A 16,920-nucleotide genomic window follows, 5' to 3' on the forward strand; every position below is an offset into this window, starting at 1 on the left:
ATACCTGACCATTGAACATTCTGCCTGAGAGGTATGAAGTGTCATCCAATACATATGCCAGACAATATGCTATAGGAGACAGATCAAGACTGCCAAGACAGTACCTGTTTGAAATCACGTTGTTGTAGAAGTAAACCAGGTTCTCATTGACCACATCTTTGTTTTGATTAATAAATCTTTCCTGATGTCCAAATGCTCTGACAGTTGTTGCACCCAAAAGTGTTTCACTGAAGTGTGAAATTATAGGGGCATGTGATGCCCCAGCCAGTCTTCGAATTTGTCGGGAACTAGCTATATAGTACCGCTAATAAAACCACATGAAGCAAACAACAGGTAAGAAGTTGCTATATAGATCTGGAAAGATCTGTGCAAAATTTCTACAAAAGTATAAAGAGTTGAGTTCTAGGACACAGAATAGGTGGAACACAAAAACAAATAAACAAGGATGCTACCTCATTATACCCAGTACTGTTGGAAGCAGCTCAGCAAACCACGGACCTTTTCTCCATGGTTTATGTATTGAGGCATTCACACAGTGCAACACTGTGATATTTAGCATGCTGTTCAAACTTGCTAAAGGATCCCTTCCCCAATATACCAGAGAAATAGCTTAGTATTTGGTTTATTTCTTTGGCTTACATCAGGTTGGGATAGCACAACAGACAACACATAGACCAGATGTTCACAGCTTGTTGATACGCTGCCATAGCAGATAGCATGATGCTGCCTTATTGTTGTGTTTGAATACAATCACACTACAGGTTTATATAGGATTTTTTAAATTAAAAATATAAAGTAGCACCTCCGTTATCTCAATGAACAGCGTGGTCTTCTCTCCTGATACCAAGCTGCCCAACTGTTACCAATATGTCAGTGTAGTCAATTTTGAACAAATATGTGACACATTCTTCTCTATAAGTGTTGGAACACCAGCTGGTACACTTTCTATTGACTTCTTAAAAAGTTCTCTCTGAGTTCAAAAGGGACCTTGTGAACAACAGGTGATCTAAAAATCAGCATGAACAAGGATGGCCATACAGCATCCTTACTCTCAGTCCATACGGTCTCCTTGTAAGTGCAGTCCTAATTTGAGTAAACTGGCCAATCACACACAAAAAGTCACAAGGCCAAACAGCCCCATGAGAATTTCAGATCTTTGGAAACAAAACCTAGATGTGGTTCTGGGGATGATTATACTTCCCTGAAGCACCAGATCTATAATTAAAGGAGATGACAGATGGGTCGGTCTCTCTCTCTCTCTCTCTCTCTCTCTCACACACACACACACACACACACACACACACACACACACACACACACAAAGCCCAGGTGTGGAGAACCTTTTACACACACACACACACACACACACACACACACACACACACACACACACACACACACACACACACACACACACACACACACACACACACACACAAAGCCCAGGTGTGGAGAACTTTTTACCAGCTAGGCTGGCAAGAATGTATCTCTTCCTTGTATGGTTGGCCCTGCTATAAAACAACTGAGACTCCTGCCTCAGGCAAGGGGGTGATCAATGCTGGAGTGAGTTCCCCAAGTGCCATTATCAGCTGCTCGAAGACATGCTCACCATTGCTGCCAGATACTCATATCCCCTTCTGCTAAGTACTTCTTACTCTACTCTCTACTACCAGTGCTGGAGGCTGCTGCCCTAGCAAGGAAGAAAGCAAGCTGTGCTTGTAGTGCTGGTGGTGGGTTGGCCACGCGTGATGCCTTCCCTCCTAGTGAGTGAGCCAGCCACCTGTAGCTACTATATCATGAGCACCTGCCTATTTTTGGAGCACAGTGGCCAGTCAGGTTCTAATACACTGGTGACAATCTGTACCTGCATGGAAGGAAATGGAGATGGAAGGAGAAGGATGCAGCCCTTTGCGTCTTTTCCCAAGGAAAAAAAAACATTGGAAAAACAAGGATAATGTGTTTACTGGACTTACTTGTATAGTGAAATAGATGTATCCCAGTGGAACCACAACTAGTATGAACAGAGGTGATGCAAACACAATCACAAGAATAGTTCCAACAACATCCAGCATACAATTCAGCCAAGTCCGCAGATAATAATGGAAACGTATATCAACAATAAACATGTCCTAGAACAGCACACAACAAAAGCTATTTTGCAAAATTTCCCACCAAATAATTGAAAAGAAAAATGATCAGTTCCCATTCTCTCATAGTTTCCCCCAACTTGTCTCTTTCCAGAAGTGCTGGCCTCCCAACACCCAGCATTCCTGACTATTACCATGGTGACTGAGGCTGATGGGAGCTGAAGTCCAAAATATCTGAGAGTTGGGGAATATTGTTCTGCCATCCTAACCCTAACCCAACAGTCAGCTCTAAGACAGATATCCTTAAAGGCCAGAAATAGTAATGAAGTCTGAACAACCTCAAAAGTTAACATCTATGATACATGCAATGAAAAAGTACAGTATTTTTCTTTGTATAAAATCATTACACTAAAAATTGAGAGGTGTCTTATACACAGAAGTAAGCTGAGGAGAGAATAAAACATCCGTACCTTGCCTCTGTAAACAGGCTTCCTTCAATCACGAGGCTTAGCTTCCTACAGTCAGAAGATTTAGCTTCCTCCAATCACGAGCCTTATGGAACTGATGTCAGCTGATGCTGAACAAACCAATTGGAACACACCTTTTTGGAGGTGGAGCCTGTAGGCTCAGATACAACAGGGACTCATAATGTCTGTGCATTCTGAGCCCAGAGGCTGAATACTCAAAGCTAAGTTTTCTTAATTTTCGTTTAGAAAAGGGGGGCATCTTATAGACAGAAAAATACAGTAAATGTAAAAATACAGTAAGTCCATGTGCGGCAGAATATTAGAAGTGTAATCATAGCTCTTACATTACACTTCTTTCTCATCTCTCAGAAATAGCCTGGCAGTAGTTTCCAACACTGGGTAAGCCAGATATAATTGGACTGCAACTCTCAGAAACCGTTAGCACAGCTGGTGGTGAAGGCTTCTGGAAACTGCAGTCCAAGATCACCTGGGTCATCCAAGACTGGGAATCACTGACCTATGGCATAGACATAGACCAGGAGGTTTTGGTAATTGTGAGGACTCCTTCTGAGATTGTTCTGCCTCTCAGCATAGAACCGCTTTAAAGTTTCTGGAATTTATATCCTTGTTCAGTTTAGGAGGACTTCAAGCTGCGGAACAACATCAGGGAGTAGTGTTCTCCCTGCATATGTTTTCTCAATGGAAAAGAAAATGGACCATAAGTGTGGATTTTGAGAGGCAATCACTCTTTGAGGGAAGGCAGCAAAGGGCAAACATCTTGCTTGTGGCCCAGCCAGCCACTCGACTCATTCTCCCAAAGCTGGCATTAAAATATGATGATAGTCTGCTCTCTACCTTGGTGAATCGGTTGATGATCTGACCGACAGGATTTGTTTCAAAGAACTGGAGGGGAAGGTGCAGGACACTGTCTAACATCTGCTCATGCAATGCCCGAGAAGCACAGAGAGATCCTCTGGTCAGCACATATGCTCCACAGCACACCAAAAAACCTTCAGCAAACAGTAGAAAGACAAGATCAAAGCTTTTCGAACAGTTCACATTTGTGGTTTCACCATTCAAAATATCTAGTTTTTCAACAGCTTTGCATCACAGGAAACAAAAGCTATGCTACCACCACATGGCCCCTAATACACCCAACCTTGTCTGGTTTTTGGAGGTCACACCTGCTAAATACTTAGCTGAAAGAGGATAAGGAGGGCTAGGAAATAAGCATGCCTGAAACTGTGGATAACTATTGCCAGACAGAGTTGACAGCTCTAGACAGACAAATGGTCTGACCAGTATAAGGCAATTTCCTGCATTCCTGTGATTCAGTTGTATCATGTCTTCCTATTACCAGTCTGTGATAAACAGGCACACTTGTATCTTACTTCATCCTTGGTGTCACAGAAACCCTATTTATAATGAAACAAAACATCACGCAGAACACACTGACATGGCCAGCTGTAGATGTCTGAGTGTAAGAACTGCATTGGGCAAGACATTCAATATGGGGGTGGTGCTCATCTGCTTCCATATTACGGTGTACCTTTAAATATACCTCAACAGCATAGATAAGTAGAGAATTTCTACCAAAATGAAACAGGAGGTACGTTCTTTGCTCAGTCTACTAAACGGGCATAGGTTGGGGAACAGGGGTAAATTACCCCAAATGGGTTAAAAATGAAAATCCTGGGGGTAATGAGCAGAGTGCTATCCCCTCCCTCTCTCCCACCCCCGCCCTCTGCAGCCAAACCTCAAATTGTAAGCTACCTCTCCCTGTTACTTCCTTGGTTGCAGCAGGGCACTTGTAAATCCTCCGTTCGTTCAGAGATCGGAGATAAGAATGCTTGATTGGTTACAGCTGTGGATTAGCCCCAGGCAATCAATCAATCAATCCGGGGCTCTTGAATGACTGCTTCCTCCGGAAATGACTGCAAAGAAGCAGGAGGAGGGAAAGGAGCAAGGAGCAAGCAAGGGAAGGAGGGAAGAAATGTGCAAGAGACCGAGGACTTCATCAAGCTTATTTAAATGTATGTAGAAAATGGAGGGAGGAAATGGAGGGAGAGAGGAAATGGAGGGTGGGTGGGTGGATGGATGGATGGATGGGTGTGTGTGTGTGTGCGTGCGAGGGAGAGAGAGAGTGAGTGAGAGAGACTGACTCAAAACTATGAAAAAGAACACACAAGAAAAAGAGAAACCTTGAATTAAGGCGGGGGGGGGAAAGGGTGGCTTTTTAAGGTGCTGTCTAGGTTTATCATTGCTTTCCTTCCGAGAGGTTCTTTAATTCCTCCTCACTTTCTGCCATGCTTTTGCGTAGTCAATGAAGCAGAAGTAGATGTTTTTCTGGAACTCTCTGGCTTTCTCCATAATCCACTGCATGGTAGCAATTTGGTCTCGAGTTCCTCTGCTCTTTCAAAATCCAGCTTGTACTTCTGGGAGTTCTTGGTCCACATACTGCTGAAGGCCAACTTGTAGGATTTTGAGCATAACCTTGCTAGCGTGTGAAATGAGTGCAATTGTTCAGTAGTTGGAGCATTTTTTGGCACTGCCCTTCTTTGGGATTGGGATGTAGACTGATCTTTTCCAGTCCTCTGGCCACTGCTGAGTTTTCCATTGATGATGATAAAAAAAGCACACTGGTCCTTTGATATTGGTCTGTGGCACCGGGTGGGTGACATGACCTTTAGCCTGGTTTGTTCCTTTTTGCACACCACACATAGAATGATTAAAGTGGTAGGGGAAGCCCCCTCCCCAATTCTGCGTTGGCTGTCTCTAACAAGCATGTCATTGCTAGCACCACTCTGGTAGCCACTGATGATGATGAAATCCTCTGCGTGCTAGCAAAAATTTAATGCAACTTGCTAGGCACATTGGACACCTTACTACTACCTATACCACACCATGGCTGGAGTGCAATGTGTTCCATCAAAAATAGTGAGCATCTTTATCAAATTTGGTGTATCCTGCTAGTTTGGTACACAGCCTGTGTAGATTCAATAATATTTTTTAATGTATGATTTCCTTCCTTTCAAATCAAGGGGGTAATGTCGGTGTATATAATTTTTTGGGGGGCGAAAAGGTAAAAAAGTTCCCTGACCCCTGTACTAAAGATATCACTTTAGTGGCCTTAAATTCACTCCCTCTTTTACTCTCCTAAGTGCTGATGAAGTAAGAGATAATGGACTAAAGATTATGCCAAGTTCAACTTAGCAGGCCCTACTCTAGGAACACAATGAATACCCCCCTCCCAATTTTCTGGTTCTCTACAATTTTCCCCGTCTTGTCGGGACAAGAATCCCAGGGAAACTGGGCACAGGAAAAAATGCCATCATATACAAATATTGTAACAATCCTGCACAGCTTGATGTTTTTATTCAGAAGAACAACAACCATGAAACCTCCAATAAATTTTGGAAGATTTCCCTGAATTTTCCTTCTGGGGGAAAAATTCACTGATAAACCTCACAGTGAGGAAAAGAAAGATCTCTCTCTCTCACACAAACACACAGCTTCTCACAGAGAGCAAGATGCTGTGAGATTTGCATCCCTACTTCAAGCGCCCTTAAATGCACATTTAAGGCAGGGGTGGGCAACAAGCTCGCTGTAGACCTTAAGTAGCCCCCACTTGATTCTCTGGTCTCTGAAACCTTGCTCCACAAATTCTCCCATGACAAATACAATAGTGGGGGTGGGTGGGTTTCCACCCCCAGTGAGTTCAAAGAGGGCTATGTGCCCTTCTCCAAACTGGACCACCTTTGCACTAAACCACAGCCTGTGATCCTGATGTACAATTGAGAGAACTCATCTGTCATGTGCACCCTCCTCTGCACAATATTTGTGTGAACTGACACCTAGTCTGCCATTATAATTTCACATCCCAAATCCTGTTTGATAAATTACACCTGTGGAAAATACTTTTTTTGTAATCAAAGAGTTCCTATTGTTGTCCTGTGGCTTGTTCAATTCATTTGTAATCAGTCTCCTTGTATGTAACCTGTGGGAGCACTGGAAACAGAAGGAGCAACTCTTTGATTACCCTAAATAATCTTCGCCTGATGATGGTGCTGGCAAAAAGATTCTCTACAATGAAAGAGTGCTTCCTTCCATCATGAGCCTCCTACAAGCTCATGCACAACGTGACTGATTAGATTAGATGTGGATAAGCTGCAGGACAGAAGTAGGAACTTCTTAATTATCAAATTTCTCTTCCTATCTGTCACATCACTCTTCCACATATGCAACTTCCGTAACATGATTTGACTCTAAATATTGGCAGTGATGCAATTTTCTTGTTGTTTTAAGACCAATTATTATAGGCAAACTTATTACAAACTGTGTGAGATCACTGAAGTCAAACCAGCAAAACTCTGAAAAGAAAACTTACAAGTATAAGCTTACCCTGCACAAATCCCAAGATCCCATAGACAGCAAGCTTGTGGTTTCTTAGAGTTTTCCATTCTGCAAAGTCATTAATTTGTTTTGCATCAGTTGTCCATTTGCTGAGCCATAGATTTTGTCCAATGGCTATAGCATTTTGACCCAGGTGGGCTGCTACAGTTAGCCACATCCATGACCAGCCAAAGGCTTGCAAGTATTTCAAAATAATTGACATTTTCATCTAAGTATAAGAGACAAAATGCAGGAATTAGTAAAGTATACACAGGTAGACCACTCCTGGAAAGAAGGAAGAATTAGAAGTGCCATCCTACTGTCTAGATCTACTATCTGGGAAGGGTCTGAAGAGGATGGAAATGTTTCCCTTTCAATGTATTCAAAATAAAAGCCCATTAGGTATGTTCTCAGGAATCTCAATCCACCTCTTGCTGATATGGGTGCCACAAGCTAGCAGGGATTAAAAAATGACAGCTCATACATCATTTTACTCTTGCACCATATTTGAGATCAAAACCTAGAAGACCCTCTGTAAGTTACCATCCAAAGAAATAACTTTTCCAAATTCTGCTCTGGTCTGCTCTGTAAGTTACATACACTTCTTCACATGAAATGCAGAAATCTGGCTTAGTGCATCAGGATGAAAAAGCAGCTGATCATCATATTCTAGAAATATATAAATGTTTTACAAAGGACTTACAGTACCAGTAGCGATTTTTTCCCTCTTCGTTGAGAACATGGTCCTTCGGAAAAAGAAGAACGACAAAAACGTTATTTCACATCGAAGTACATATAAGTGAAGAATTCATCTACATAAGCTGTGTATTTTAAATCCACCAGCAAGACCACAGAGCAGGTAGAACTCACTCCTACTGCAAAGGGAGGAAAGCGCAAGCATGTCACTGTACCCACGCTCCATGCTAGATATTGTATATGACTAGAGGGTTGGGGAAGATAATCCACACTGACTTTACATGCATAACAAAGAAGGGTATTTTACATCAACACAACAGTCTGAAACAAACAGGGAAAGCACTGCTACTTGCATAGGGGAAGCAATTTCACCAGTTCCTCCTTCCTCTTGCACCACCACCTCCATTCCATGAGGGTCACCCACCTTTAAGCAGCTGCTTCTTCATCAGCACAAAAGGCTGCACTGGGAAGAGAGGCAGAACAAAATTCCATTCCACCTACAAACATTAAGACCCAGCCCTCTGCTGCTGTAATATATCCACACTGAAAAGGGGTGCGCCACAAATCCAAATGTAGGTAAAGGACTTCAGCTAGCAGGGGAAGCAATTTTATTTAGCACATCAATGATCCCCACTCATCTGGAGCACTGGGCTCATTTTGATCATTGTCTCACTGTGGCAAGGAAGCAAGAGAGTGCCTTTTGTAAACTATCTAATTGTTACACTTTAAAATAGACTTATTTTCTCTCCCATCCAGACTGGCGAGGGGCGGAAGGGAGCATGTCAAAGGTGGACAAAAGCCCATCTCACAGCCATAAATACTCCATTCCCAAGCCAACTACACCAGAGCACAGAGTGCTGTCCTCTGAAGATGCCGGCCACAGAGACTGGCAAAACATTAGGAAGAATAACCTTCAGAACACGTCCAAAGAGCCCAAAAAACTCACAACAACCATTAGATCCCGGCCGTGAAAGCCTTCGCGAATACAATTCTTGGGGACTTAATTAATAAGCAAAACCAGTTTGACAACTTTGTTTTCCCTAGGCTTTGTTTCATTCCCCTTTGGAAGGCTCCAGCAGAAGCACGCTGCCTATATATTACTATTCTCCTCTGCCTTACCATTTTATTTCATACAAATTGATTCTATTTTTTTCACTTATTTTTAAGTACTCACCCATGTTTATGCTCTAGAGGTTGGGTTTTCTTTGGTACAAGGTGGTCTTGTGTTTTAATATCACCTTTAGGATAGTCTTCTATAGGAAAAACAAAATAGTTGTAGAAAAGTGATGTTCATTGCCCATTTAAAAAGTTAAAGTGTACTGGGCTGGATCCAGAGATGCACACATTTTCAATCTAAACTCACTCAGTTTTTTTTAATCACAACAAAAGGGAGGAAGCATTCCATGCCCTGAATTCCTTGGAATTACAATGGCATGAAGACGTAAGGGATGCCACCATGCATGGAATATGGAACACGTGACACTTGCTCCCCAAAATCAAAGAGGTATTATAGGAATCCTAAATGTCATGTAAGAAATCTCTGGCGCCCAGGGGCATAGCAGGTATATCTGGGGTCAGGTAGGTACCACCTCACTGCCACTCAAGCACTGACATCATCCCATTCAGGTGAAGGGTTCAAATCTCACAAAGTTAGAAAAGTTAGCATCAATGAACTTTATTTGCTCACTTGATGTCGAAGTGGTCTCTTTGTTTTCTTTTCCTACACCAAAGTTTAGAACAAGCTCAGCAAAGTTCACTCTTTTCGAGAGTAGCTCTTTGTAACTCCCCATTTCAGTAATTCTCCCATCTTCCATCATAACTAGAAGGTCTGCTTGTGGCAGGAGCATCAGGTTGTTTGTCACTAAAATACGAGTCTAGGGGGAAAAATAACCCATTTTACATTTTATGCTAGAAAAGAAGAACGCCACATGAACTCTACTCCGAAAGAAACCTTCTCGCCTACCTTGTTTCTCAGCAAGCCAGAGGACCCGATCACCTTTTCAAACAGATGCTTCCCAACATGGACATCTACAGCAGACAGGGGATCATCTAGTAAGTAGAGATCCGCATTGCTGTACACAGCTCTCGCCAGGCTTACTCTCTGCTTCTGACCCCCACTTATATTCACACCCTAAAGGGAAGGGGGAAAAAGACCAACATGATGCTTCCAAAACAGGTTTTTTTTTAGTAAAAATATATTTGAAAAATTAAAATGGCTGCCTATTTCTCATTTCAAAATCAGCAAAGAGTCTTGTGGAACCTTAAAGACTACTAAGTTTGTATGGCACAAGCTTCCATGGACTGAAATTCACTACTTCAGATGCCTGGAGTAGAGCCTTAGTAAACAGACATTTATACAAGGATTTGCATATGATTGTCTGCCTCGGAAATACCACATCCCTCTGAAGAAGCAGACAACAATCCATGAAAGTGTCTTCCAAAGAGATTTGTTTGTCTTTAAGGTGCCACAAGACTTTTTTGGTGTCATTCTGACAGGCAAACACTTTCACCTCAAAATCATTTTCAATATCCTTAATGAAGGACACCAGACACCAATATTGATTATATGAAACAGATAATACTAGGTCTTATCCTTGAAGGCTACAACATTATGATTGTTACAAAGTGATAGGAGCTTTAAGGAGATACCAAAGATGAACAGATTACACCTTTGTGGCTCAGAAGATCCCAAAACAACAAATTGTGTTTTTCTATTGTGTAACTTTTATTGTTGTTGTTTAGACGTTAAGTTGTGTCCGACTCTTCGTGACCCCATGGATCAGAGCACGCCAGGCCCTACTTTTATTGAGCTTTCTATAATTAGAAATTAACCAACTGGCTGGTTTATATCCTGGGAGATCATTCAATTATTATATCTCTCTCTACTTTCCTTTTTCAATCTCACTTTACAAAAACTGTGAAGTGTTTAGAGAAGAGATTGGAAAGTTGGTGTGTTAGAGAGAATATAATAGAGTTACAAGTTATAAGAAATACATAGACTGTCAGAATATTGAGACCTTGATTAAACTGAATGAATACCAGCAAGTGTGTATGTAATCAAATCCATGTTTATTGAATGAATAATAAAAGAACATCAATGATTTTAATTCTGTGATTTACCCATCAAACCATAAATAAACCTTGTTATATTTGGCAGCAATAGTGTGATTTTCATAATTGGTACAGTGAGGATAATATCCTCTGGTGGCAGCGTAAAAGGGTGAAAAGAACAAGTGTCCAAAGGTGAACCTGTGTGAGTGGGAAAACAAACAGGGGACACTGGGGGTGTGGGACATGGCCTTTCTTTCCTTTATGTTTTGGGGTGTTTGATAGTCTATTTGCCAGTCTACAGGCTCTATGATGAAGCATGCATTCTTATAGACATACAGAATCTTGAGAGCAATGAAGGTGGCATTTCATCATAGTGGAGCGATCGCTTGTGTATCTTTATCATGCGCTAGTCATTCTAAAACAGCCAGTCATGTAAGTCACTACTAAGTCCATTTTCTGTATGCAATATTAGATAAATCTTTTGGTTTGTTTTTGGATTCTGTCTGTGGCACATGTAAAATGTGATTTTGACTTTTCAGGCTCAAAAATTAAAAAAAACCTATCCCTTTGTTATGTAAAGCTGTGATGCCATCAAGCCATGGATAATTTTGTCTGTTCTGATGGGCAGCAATTCTTTATGGCTTTCCTAGCCTTGTTACCTTAAACTGAAGAAGCTGGAGAAAGGCCTGTGGCTGTTTGTGCAATAAATGCTTATTGTTTGTAGTTTCATCTCAGCAGTAAATAATACCCAAAAGAAACACCTTGCCTTGTTCTGTATAACTAGGCATTTTCACTTACCCTTTCCCCAATTTCTGTTTGATCTCCAACGGGCAATTGTTCCAAGTCGGGCAATAAAGCGCAGGCCTCCAAAACTCTTTTGTAATATTGCTGGTGCATATCAGAGCCAAAAAGAATATTTTCCTGCAAAGTGGCATTCTGTATCCAGGCTTGCTGGGAAACGTAAGCCACTGTACCCTGAACGAAGGGGGAAAGGAAACACACTGAAGCATACATAGTTCTGAGCATGATGAGATTTATGGAAGGGTGGGTTAACTACAGTACTAATTGATGTCAAAAGTGAACATTTAGAATCCAATTCATTGCACCGGTAGGCTTGGCACCTGAACAAAACATGTCCAAACAGAATCCTGTTTTTGCTTTGGGGACTGTATTCTAAGATCCTGTGTTGGATGAAAGAACATCCCATGCTTCAGTGAAAGTGCAAAGGTAGGCAGAACTCCCATAGGAAGGCCCTCTGTGGCGTCATCATCCTCAGATGCTGGAAACACAGCATTTTTGGACTACAGTTCCCACAATTCCACACCATTTAGAGGATTCTGGTAGTCCCCCAAAATAGTTTTCCTAGGTTCTGCTCATTCCTAGCAACTAGTTCAAGGTCAAGACAAGCAGCATGCCAAGCGGAGCTAAGAGCTGGAAAGCAGAAACTCAGGGGCAAACAAAGGGCACTCCAGCATGCTATATTGCTCAAGCAAGATTCAGCTGTAACTGAAAGACCTTAATATTTCTTTTTGCCCAGAAAGCTCCAATGGTCCGTCTGAATGGCCAGAGTCAGTCCAAGGCTTAAAAGGAACTTCACCTTCATCACTTGTAGTTTAGCGCTTCACCACACAATGGAGCTGCACCTGTATCCCACAAACACACTGGTGTTTTGCCTTGCTCCTTTGAGCCTCCTATCCAACTCTAAAGAGACCCTTCTTCCTGAAGGTACCAAGCCCTCAGCAGGTCTGGATCAAGCACATATTAATTTTAAAAAGGAACAACAGTTTCAGGAATAGGGGTCTGAACTCAACTAAGTAATATGGAAAATAGTGGAGCTTTTCAAAGGCTCAAAAAATTTAGAAAACACCCAGCTTCAGTAAATAGCTTCAAAAATGAAAATAATGTGAAACCAGAGGAAATCTACTTTACTTTTCTCTGAGCAGATCCTTCTGTTTTTTCCATTTCTCCAAGAATGGCAGAAAGGAGAGAAGATTTGCCTGATCCAACTTGACCCACAACTGCCACCAATGAACCTTCTGGAATCTTTAGGCTCAGTCTAGAAAGATTTTAGGAAACCCATTATCAAATATATTTCCTTTGCAAACATGCACAAAAACATCCCTCTAGCAGTAGTTCTAAGCATTCCTCAGTTAATCATAACATCATGTGTGGCACTTCCTGCTGAGGTACAAAGGGATAGAAAAAGGGTTCCACCCACTATAAAATCCTGGTGGACAAAATGCAGCCCTCAACTTATTTTTTTTTTACACTCTTCAGGGTCCCACACGTTCTCCCCAGACATTAACACGCAATTTGTTGGGGGACTGTTTTTCTGTGTCTGTAGACCTCCAAAAACAGGAGTCCACACAGATGATGAAGTCACCCTATGAGTGCATGCCATAATACACAGTAGATACCTGAAAGAAACTACTGATGGAGGTAAGAGCTGGGAAGGAGGACTTAATTCAGATCCTGGTGGTCCTTCAGCAGAATGGTAGTGCAGCAGCTGCTTTTCTCAAACTTAGCTTGCTTTATTCAACAAATACAGCACTATGGCACAAATAATGTCCCATTTCTAGAATACAGGAACATAAGTTATAGGGAGAAAGCAGGGCCAAGACCACTGTCTCCCATTCTCCCAATGCTTTGTCCTGCAAGCATCATGGAAGAGGCCAACAATGAGAAGTACTGTAATGAGTCACAAGTAATTCACTCCAGTAATCATTTATTTCTGCAGATCAGAAGAATGTTCTCAAGTTGCATTTTGAAAGTAACATGAAATGTAATGGCTACTTTATTATTGTAACGATCAACAGTTTCTAGTTACATTTTGATAGACTTTTTCAAGTTTTATGCCATCCTCTGATAATGCCAAAGATTATTTTTCTGCATTGAAATAAACACATTAACTGCAAAGTAATTAAAAGTTTACTACCAGAAGAACATTATACTGAGTAATAGCCAGAGATCACTTTTCAAACTCTAAAAAGTAATGCACGTGAATTAACATGAAAACACTGGACTCGATGATCTGTAGGGTCTTTTCCAGCTCGGCAGTTCAAAGGTTTTTGTTGTTGTTAAAAATAACTTTCCAAGATCTGGGAGAGGCAAAGCTCCCAGCAGGATCTGTCTTTACCTGATCCATTAAAAAACTGCCCCTTTGAAGTGGAGCTTGGGAACATTACTATCCAATCAGCAACCTCCATTCCCCCCCCCCCATGGATTCTTCATCATGTGTGTGAAAACTGCTTTTCATGTAAGCTATCAATCTGGCATCAAGAACATTGTTCTCAGCACATAGAAATGGTACCTGCACATTTGACCATAAATATAATTATTTTCTTACTTATTTAAAGTCGGAGCTCCAATCTTCTCCCAGCGGAAAGAGGCATTAACAAATCTAACTGCATGATCTTAAGATCCAGAAACAAAACATTCAAGGTTAACAGAAGTAAGCTATTCAACCCAAATTCCAAACTGTTATATGTGCAATTAATTTATTTTGATAAGCTTACCTCCACTATAGTCTGTATTAATATTTTGAGGGTCAAGATCTTCAGAAGACAGAAAATCCTCCAAACGGCTTAGAGAAACCTTCGCCTAAAAGCAGGGGTACATGCTAATTTTATTTAGATATTTAACCTTTTCAGATGCTTCTTCCAAAGGCTAGTTATCACTCCCAAAACCAGGGGAAGCAAGACTATACTTATCACAATTAAAGACATGGAGTCTGAAAAGAACATAGATACTTGTCACTGTCTGGAAGTATCCCCTTTTACCCCTTTTACATACAAATATAGGAAGACCCCCATAACCACTGGGGATTTTTAATATTTTAAAACTGTGGATAAGTGAAACCACAGATACAGGGGTCCTACTGTATTTAGTTTTCAGTATGATAGTACAATACTGTGCTGTAAAAGCTAACCAGTATTTTGTCACCACATCTTGTTGTCCTGTGTTTTCAAGATAGCCTACTTGGTTTATGACAAAAACAATAACCAATGCACAGTCAATATTTTTAAAATGCATCCAACATTTCAAAGCCATGCAAAGATGATTTTGTAACAATGTTAAATAGCCACCCAGTCACATTGGAAAAATCCTCATGGACAGAGCCCTAATTTTAGATAGCAGTTAACATGGATCAATCTGATCAATATGGAACAAGCTGAGATGTGAAAATATGCACACTATTAAAGATTAAGTTCTACCTGTAACATTTCCTCCCTAACACCTTATGGAATGCATATTTACCTGAGCTACTGCAGATATCACTGTAGGCAAATCAAACAAAGGTAGTCGTAAAATGTTAAAGAGGGAGATTGAGGTAAAAACTTTAGCTGCAGTCAAAACATTTTCTTCACCCAAGAGAAAAAAGACTCCAAACGTAGCCAAAGAAACCTGTTAAGAGAAAGAAATGCTAGTCTTCTTTCCCCTGGTTCTCTTTTCCTTAGAAATCTTTTTTTAACTGTACTAAATTTGCTTCAGTTTAATGCTAAAAATTGTTTTAATTGTAACAAGTGCCATTTCTTAAATACAGCTTACTCAAAAATGTAAGTTTAACATTTTGGTCTTCAGGCCAGTTTACAGGATCAAAATGCAAGATGAAATGTGAACTCACAAACTAAACAAAATAATCCATCCTTATAAATACACTAGGATAATTACAGCTGGCATTACAATGCACAAATTACAGCCATGCTTACTTTAGACACACTGGGTTGCATTACATGTTATTCCTTCCTTTGTATAGTATTGGGGGAGTTCCAGCAACTTCCCTGTCAACTGTATGTTACACCAACAACTCTCAACAGCATATTTTCTGAAGCTGCAAAGGGCTACGCAGTCTAGGGGGAAGCAGGAGGGTCTTACTGCCTGAAAACTTAACTTCTTTTCTCCAGCACATCCCGCTTGAAAAGGTATCAACTTATAGTATCAACTTAAAATCTCAGCATAAATATAATATCCTATAGTATAATGAGAAACATATTCTAAAGAAATTGGTTCATTTGTTATCAACACTAATCTAGAAATATCTCCTTACATTCTGCTGTTCCAAGAAGGTATATGGGGATAAATCTTTAGACTGGTACACTAAATTCCACATACAGTCGTGCCCCGCTTTACGATTACCCCGTTTAACGACGAATCCGCTTGACGATGTTTTTTGCGATCGCTTTTGTGATCACAAAATGATGGTTTGAATGGGGAAAATCCGCTTTGCGATGATCAGTTTCCTACTTCGGGAACTGATTTTTGCTTTACAACAATCAAAAGCAGCTGATTGTCGGGTTTCAAAATGGCCGCTGGGTGTACAAAATGGCTCCCCGCTGTGTTTAAGAGCCATTTTTTGCTTTACAGGCACCTGAAAATGGCCGCCCCTATGGAGGATCTTCGCTGGACAGTGAGTTTTCAACCCATTGGAACACATTAAATGGTTTTCAATGCATTTCAATGGGCTTTTTAATTTCGCTTTACGACGTTTTCGCTCTAGATGAATTAACGTCGTTAAGCGAGGCACCACTGTATTGGCAACATGGTTCTTTGCCTATTGAGTTACCTGATACACTCTGGGATGCACAATATACAATCACCCGATTAAACTGAATATGCCATTCGTTGGAACATACCAGGAAAGGAATACAAGTCAATGTCAGCATGGAGAATGTTGTCAGATATCCAGTGGATTTCAAAACATCAATTTCCCGTTCTCGAATTGCCAGAATCTTTTTCTGGTATGAAGGCTCCCATGCATACAGCTTGAGAATCTATGGAAAGAGTTGCATTTTGCTACAACAGCAGCATTTCTTAATTACAAATTTGGTCTAAACCCATCATTTATTCACAAGTACAACAGACCCACTGAATGAACAGGAAATTGGTAAGTTAACACTTGTGCACATTTCATTGATTCAATGGGTCTATGTGAATTCAAATTAGCATTGCATGTAAGCCTTTGCCTCCAACATTTTAAAGAACAAGCAATAGGCTGTAAATCTGCTCTCTACCCAGGCCTGGGCTGCAAACAGAGCATTAAATCTCCTCCCGCGCGCCCATTCCCCCCCCCCCCCAGTTGCACACACACTCCCTCAGATTTGCCTAATGGTAGGGCTGGCCCTGACCTGGTCACCACACATAAACAGGTTGCCTAGCAGCTGCATGATCCAATCTCAAATCAGTTAAAACCTCTGGTAAATCATCATTCTTGGTGTAGAAAGCTCATC

At 41.0% G+C, this 16,920-nt stretch overlaps 1 protein-coding gene across 2 annotated transcripts in view; it reads right to left on the reverse strand.

The window, feature by feature from the left end:
- Positions 1-16,920, reverse strand: part of LOC110074811 (multidrug resistance-associated protein 1) — a 39,792-nt gene that overhangs the window by 10,216 nt on the left and 12,656 nt on the right. The window contains exons 8-21 of one of the 2 annotated variants that reach the window (XM_072994041.2): positions 16,327-16,464; positions 14,951-15,097; positions 14,209-14,293; positions 14,040-14,106; positions 12,623-12,749; positions 11,492-11,668; positions 9,606-9,773; positions 9,330-9,516; positions 8,817-8,895; positions 7,650-7,692; positions 6,956-7,175; positions 3,410-3,564; positions 1,974-2,129; positions 105-304 (exon numbers count right to left, since the gene is read on the reverse strand). In XM_072994041.2, coding sequence (XP_072850142.2) covers positions 105-304; positions 1,974-2,129; positions 3,410-3,564; positions 6,956-7,175; positions 7,650-7,692; positions 8,817-8,895; positions 9,330-9,516; positions 9,606-9,773; positions 11,492-11,668; positions 12,623-12,749; positions 14,040-14,106; positions 14,209-14,293; positions 14,951-15,097; positions 16,327-16,464 — 1,949 coding nt within the window. The remainder of the gene's footprint in view (positions 1-104; positions 305-1,973; positions 2,130-3,409; positions 3,565-6,955; positions 7,176-7,649; positions 7,693-8,816; positions 8,896-9,329; positions 9,517-9,605; positions 9,774-11,491; positions 11,669-12,622; positions 12,750-14,039; positions 14,107-14,208; positions 14,294-14,950; positions 15,098-16,326; positions 16,465-16,920) is intronic. The other variant, XM_078388989.1, reaches the window with a different exon arrangement.

The sequence above is a fragment of the Pogona vitticeps genome, chromosome 3, assembly GCF_051106095.1.
Source record: "Pogona vitticeps strain Pit_001003342236 chromosome 3, PviZW2.1, whole genome shotgun sequence".
NCBI classification, from domain to species: Eukaryota; Metazoa; Chordata; class Lepidosauria; order Squamata; family Agamidae; genus Pogona; species Pogona vitticeps.